We start from the raw sequence: 6,874 nt of genomic DNA on the forward strand, positions 1-6,874 counted from the left end.
TCATTAGATCATTGAGATGAAATATTAGTTTGAGGTATCTGATAAAATAAAATAAATACCGATTGTTATTGTAGTCAATCCTAGAATTTTACAAGTCTTTAAGAAGTTTAAAACCTGCCATCTGGATTATGAGATTGAACTTTAAATAGTCGTCTACAGTACAATGGTCAAGAAGTACACGAAATTTGTTTATTAAATTGTGAATCATGAATTAATTTTTAAGGTTCATTGCATCACAAAATTGCATATTTGTAAATTGAACTGACCAAAAGGAATGGAACCGGGAGCAACCGGTTCTAAATTCTGTTATCACTCGTTATTGACTATCAGTGCTACTTATTAGTGCTGTTGGAGTTATAACATTCGTAGGGAAGAACTAATCTGACATCCACCAAAGGTGAATTACGAGATGTTTATATTCCAAACCTAATGGTTGGCTTTTATAATATATTTATGTTTTGTATGTTATTACATTATTGTATTACTATATTAATGTGTATATTAAAAACATCAATTTCTCTGTCATAACATTAACATTAAAGAAAATGCAAGTTATGTTACATGGAGCAGCATCTCTTCAAGAGGTCTGAAGTCAGCAATAGAAAGAAGAAGATTAAATTATGTATACATGATAAAAATGGAGTTGTGTAAAGTTGCTTATTATTAATGTTGAGGTAAGAACTTTACTTAGCCGGAGGTAAAGATTCCAATAGCGTCATGATAAGTACCCTCCTGTTTCCGCGTAACATTCACCGAACATTTCGCATGTGAATATATATTGCAATGAATTCACTGTCTGTAAGGTCGAATATCGCCGAGCAATTACTGCTCTGCTACCTGAATCTGTGTCTTCTAAGAAAATATGTTTTCATTGGACTAAAGTTTTGAATTGTTCTGGTAATAAAGGACACCTTTTTCGTGTAGTAACAATTGTAGTTGTCGAATCGAGATTAGGATATAGTTATCTGCTAAACAGATGCTTATCGCGTAGAAACACATTTATTCCCAATCTGTGCTCTAATGACAGCTCTGTTTCTATATCTGTTTCCATGACTCTCATTATCTTGACTCCTATTGGCTTAAGCTTCACTCTAATAGAAATGGCTCTTTTACCTGAACTAGCACCATAGATTTTTTCTCCTTAAAATAGATGAGAAATCCTGTATTTTAAATGAGAAATCATCTATTTTACTAGCAAGGTTCTGGTTACTTTCAAGCTTGTAGTGCAGGGATGTTTTCCATTTCAAAGCTGATTCTTAAAATTTTTCTTATGCTCTTCGTTGTTAACTGTTGCTATTGCTTGCACTTCTCCAAAAACCTTGCACTAAAGCTTTTTTCTGTTTATGGCGGAAATCGGCAAAAGCTTGTCAAGCTTCCAATATTTAAGCTTTTAGGTTCAACATATGTTGTTTAAATGCCTAAGTTCCCTAAAAGTCTACACGCAATGCCAGAAAGCTAAATTCCATCAGTCGCTCAGTATCATTGTGATTTAAAATTAATAACATTAATATTAAACTAATTATATTTTTTTAACAAAGTTTCCAAAAATTAAAAAAAAAATAAAATTACAAAATAAATTTAAAGAAAATACGAGAAAAACTAGTGGAGGAAAGAAAAGGAAAATACTTTAAAATTATTTTCGGCGAAGGTAACCAAAAAGGCCGTGGAATATAACGACTTTCAACGACTTTCTTATAAAAAATTATTTAAAATAATCGAGAAATTCATTGTGATTAAAGAAAAAGTTTACTTTTAATTAAATTAAATTAAATTGAAATTGATTAATTTACGGAAAAATAGAAAAAGTAGGAAAAATTTTCTCTATAAAAAATTAAATTCGATACCTTAAATTTCTGTGGGAGTGCGCAAGTGTGAGCTTTTTTCATTATTATTTTTCCTTAAGGCTAAGCAGACTTCCACAAGCAGAAAATCGCAATTTAAAATTTACATTAGCCAAGCAATTAAAAATTTATTTATAAACTTTCGATTTATAGACTTCCAAAATATCGGAACACGTGTTAATTGTTCTACACTCAATTCAATTGAAAACTTTTCATTTATTTAGAAATCTAATGGCTGCGGTTGTACATGGCTGTGGTAGTCCCAGACAGCATCATCACGGTAGCAACATTTCCAACACGAATTCCTATCTGTCAGGCAGTCATTACCAATATTCGACGGCGCCAAAATATTTGCAGAGGTCTGCAGGTCAGCAGTTCATCAACACAAACAATCATCACCACAGTGCTGGACACCAGTACAATGCAACACTGCCCCCCGTTTCCTATTTGCCTGTAGGCTCCGCAACTCAACTGCACTCGCATGTCTCCAGTCAAAGACCTTTAACAGCAGGAACAATAGCAGCAACTGGTGATGCGTGCTGCACTTATTGGGGTCATCCGCGAGCTTCGACCATGCTGTACAGAGCGGGTAGGCATCACAGCAAAAGAAAGTCTGCTGTTGAGTTGCTTGCCGAGAGCAAGTCATTCTTTATGAAGCCCAACAGTATAACGGATAGACTGCATAACACTACCTACCGCATGGCAGATGTGGGTAGTAGTAAACGTGGTCGTAGCTATGCTGACAGAAAGGATGATAGGCGTAGTGTTACATATGGCGAGAGTAATTACGAAATGGATCCAAGATTTCTGCCAAGTCATGGACATCAGGGTAGTAGAAATGCGCATTTGCATCATCATCATCACGCGCACAATCAGCCACATTTGGGTCGCCGCGGATCTGGCATGAATAGCAGTAGTTTGTTACAGAGTAAATCTCGCCTTTTGCAGCAGGACTGTTATAGACGAGATGAGACTCATTTATTGGATTTGTCCAATGGTATGAATCCCAGAAGTTGCTTAAAAGAAGTAAGTGTTTTCATCTGCTTTTTTATGGAATATATTTTTACTATACTAACTTTTTTTTGTAGTTATCAGGCATAGATATTGGCACCGAAGATAATACTGCTGTCACCCTACCACCACCTGCATTTAATTCTCCACAATCTTTTGATAATATTTATAACTACGGTGCTGAAAATAGTAGTGGAGATGAGCTGTTGGTTTTAACTGAAAATTACCGACCCATTAGTCCACCTGCTGAATACGCCGCTGACACAAATGAAACCATAAATGAACAACGCTCCAGGTAAGTTTTACAACCCAAAATATATAGAATAAATTCAGAGAGGATTAAACTTTCAAACTTTTGAGAAATATGCGATTAATAGAGTTGAAGGGCATAATGTTAGCTTGAGTCTAACTATTGACTAATAGAACTGTTTAGTTTAGTGTTGAGATTAAAATATGTTGACCTAAGAAGTTAGTGGTTTTAGTTGCCTTTAATAAATAATTGAAGCCTTAAGGTAGGTCTTTTATACTTTCAAAGAAAGGATTTGCTTAAGTCTCATAATTTTTAACATTGAAAATAGGCGCAACTTTTTAGCGATTCTAACCCAGCCTCTGCACTGGCAAGACTTTGGCAACATTTTTGTATATGCTGCCAAGATATAGTTGTGGTCCACAAGGTACCATATTGTAACCGGTTCTGGCAAATTCGTACACACCTTCATTTCCTGATATGCAAAAATTGACAAGAATCCATTAAAAGGTTAAATTGTTGTATCAACCGATGCCGTTTAAGCTACACTTTCAATCATAGACTAGTTTCAACGATGTGATCGGCTTAATCACTTAAGCCTAGCTTCGCTGTTACTTAAAACCACAATCAGTCTCCTTTTCCATTTAAATTAAATTTAAATGAAATTAGTTCCATTGAAACAGGTGACGTAATTTTGCTCTGTTTTCTTTATAAATGTATACCTATAAATAAATAATGAAGCTTTAACACTGCAATTGCCTAAGCAATAGTCTGTGTGTCATATATCTCTACGAACTTTGGAAGTGTCATAACTGCATGTTTTTATAAAAACTAGAATTATTTTTAATATTTTTGGTTTGTAGTATATAAAGTATATATAACTATTAAATATCATTGATATACTTATACCTAGCTTAAGCGTTTTATTTTCTACTATACAATATTAATATCTTTTTGAAATATATATCTTTTTTTACTTATAGATACAATTATCAACGGTCATATTCACAATCTCATGAAATAGCCGCTGAAAATGTCAAATACACTGCCGCCGCATACAATATTAATAGTCATAAGTCCCTTCCCGATTTGCATTCTCAGATAAGTAGACACTCGCCTCATAGCGAAATCTTAAGTTGCTGCAGCCGCGGCAATCGCTCTACAAAATCAGCTGGTGAGTCATCATTGAATCGCGACTCTGGCGGTTCTTCTGGACATTATACACATCGCAGTGAACCATGCTTCAAGCAGCGTGACGATGATATCGAAGTATACGAAACGAAAAATTGCTGCAATTCCGCGACACCTATGGATTATCTACGTGACAGTGGCTCTTCGACACAGCATAGTGCCACATCATACTATGGCTATGGTTCACCTCCCAATTATCGCAACTACGACTGTACAGAATGCAATTGTAGGAACGCCACAACTTTTGAATCAGATTTTCTTATCAATTTTACTACGCCTGAAGTACCCGAAGCTTTTCAAGACAATTACACCCCTCCCTCACCTTCCATAACAAATTATAAAACAGAAGAACGCTACCCCACAGCATACAGTAACCAAACTTATGGCACCAGTAGACGACCATCACAGCAGTCTATAGTGCAAAGCCCCGACTCGGTGCCCACAGTGGGTGATATAAGTCCACCACCAATCAAGTTTAAGCGCCAAAAATGCATCAGATTAAAGAACCACAGTCGCATTTTATTGCCCAGCACAACCAATCAACGTGTCATGCTCAATAAAAATGAGGATTTAGGCCCATTGCCACCAACTCCACTAATGCAAAAACAACAACAACAAACCTTCGTTTTTCCGAAATGTTTTTCAACTGATGGCAGCTATCAGCACACCGAGAAATTGCACAGTGGCGAATATAGCAAAGCCGCTTCGGTGGATATTGACTATGAACATGTTTCCGACAGCATTTTGGACTTGGAGAGGTTCTTCGACCGTTTGGGATTGAATGACGAAAAATTCCATGAGATTTACAGTCCTATCAAGCGCGCTGACAGTGATTCTGACAACTCAAGTACAGTATTTTTCTCAGATGTGAGCACAGTAGACTCCATGCGTTTGCCTGACAGCACTGATACTCAAGTGCAAGCCAATCCGACTTATCGACCATCGGAGCCACTCTCTATTGTGGAACGCAATGCGCGAATCATAAAATGGTTGTGCAACTGTAAGAAGTCGCAGTACGCGTAAAACTCAGCACAGATACTCGCAAAGCCAGTGATAGCATAAGGACACTAAACAAATACATATAGTATGTAAGCCCAGCTCAAAAGCTCAACAGTTCAATCAATAACCCCAAGTGTCGATTAAATGTATTCGTAATTTAAGTGTTTGTAAGAAACTAGAACCGTAGATCTTTTTATTGTAGTGTGTGGAAAATACTCGTAAGTCGCTTGTTTAAGTTCGTTTTAAGTGTTAAGGATAATTGTGTTCGGTTTAGGCCAAGGAATTCGCTAAATACTAGAAATTACTCATTTTACGGCTGTGTAGCTTGCAAAATTAAAACTTTTGTCAGTTTGCCTGAGAGAATTGTTATATTTTCTAATCGAAACATTATAAACAATAATCAAAACCCTATTAGGTTATAAACTATCTGAATCCAGTATTAAGCGAATCATGGATTTGAATAATCAGACTATGTACTTTGGTCCATACACCATACTTTGGAGTATGCAGCCAGGTATATGGTTTCCTGAAAAATATTTATGGTGCCAAATAATTTAAATAGTTAATTACTTATAATTATTAACTAATTAATTAATTAATTAATCAATCAGTATTATATTTACAATATAAAGAATAAATTTTGCTCATTTCAGCTGTTCTTAATAATTAGTTAATATTAGCATATACTTATATACTATATACTACTATATTATGTATTGTATACTTAATAAAGATTCAATATGAAAACCAATGACAAATTTATATACAAAACTCAATATCTAAATCAAAATGGATCAGCATCAGTAAAAAATTGAAGATATTAGTATATAATATCTAAACCTAAAACAACAACCCAATAATTGTAATGTATGGAATTATTAATAAATAATTTTTGACGATTAAACTACAAAAAACAAAAAAAATCAAAAAGTTTCTATTATTAACAAAATAAAATGTATCTATTATCTATTTGAAGTATTCAACTATTGAAGTGCACAGACTCATCAAGTCAATGGGCATTTCGAGTGATGTACAAGTCTTAAATATATTATAAATTTGAATAAAATGTAGTATTAGTTACCAATATAAATACTATTAAACCTTTAAAATGGACTTTTATTTCCTTTGTAGTTCCAATTAACTTTAAGCGAGTAATCTTTGAAGACAACTTGAAGAGTTTGGTCAACCTAGTATTTGCAGCTTCACATTGGTTTACTGTGATAAATGAACATTTAACCTAGTCTCTATATAAGGTTAGGTTAGATTGAAACTGTGCCGGCCAATACTAATAGCAGTAGTTCCAGTCGAAGAAATCTATTAAGTGTTGCTCTGAAAGTTGTCTCGGAAAGGAGAGTTTCACTAAGTTTTCTTAAACATTGCATTCGCCTTATCTGTAGTCCTTGATGAAGACATAGAAAGTGATTATAGAATCTTACTTCTTTATCTTGACAATTCCACATATCAGAATGTCAGAATATATGCCAGAATACACCACCGTTGAAGCATCGGTGCAATAGTATATTTCCATTGCAGTCGCCTTATCTGCACTCCTTTATTAAGACATAGAAAGTGATTATTGGATTCC

General features: G+C 34.7%; 1 protein-coding gene across 1 annotated transcript; it reads left to right on the forward strand.

The window, feature by feature from the left end:
• Nucleotides 1-1,583: 1,583 nt before the first annotated feature.
• Nucleotides 1,584-5,869, forward strand: LOC119673052. The gene is made up of 4 exons (XM_038084263.1): nucleotides 1,584-1,648; nucleotides 2,066-2,867; nucleotides 2,930-3,147; nucleotides 4,083-5,869. The coding sequence occupies exons 2-4, from the start codon at nucleotides 2,073-2,075 to the stop codon at nucleotides 5,311-5,313; spliced, it is 2,244 nt and encodes a 747-aa protein (XP_037940191.1). The 5' UTR covers nucleotides 1,584-1,648; nucleotides 2,066-2,072; the 3' UTR covers nucleotides 5,314-5,869.
• The last annotated feature ends 1,005 nt before the right edge of the window (nucleotides 5,870-6,874 follow it).

Source organism: Teleopsis dalmanni, chromosome 1 (assembly GCF_002237135.1).
Source record: "Teleopsis dalmanni isolate 2A chromosome 1, ASM223713v2, whole genome shotgun sequence".
NCBI lineage: Eukaryota > Metazoa > Arthropoda > Insecta > Diptera > Diopsidae > Teleopsis > Teleopsis dalmanni.

Coding starts and splice junctions, on each gene's coding strand:
- LOC119673052 (XM_038084263.1), top strand. CDS start 2,073: ATGGCTGCGGTTGTACATGGCTGTGGTAGTCCCAGACAGCATCATCAC. Junction 2,868..2,929: donor CCAGAAGTTGCTTAAAAGAA/GTAAGTGTTTTC, acceptor TTTTTTTTGTAG/TTATCAGGCATAGATATTGG. Junction 3,148..4,082: donor ATAAATGAACAACGCTCCAG/GTAAGTTTTACA, acceptor TTTTACTTATAG/ATACAATTATCAACGGTCAT.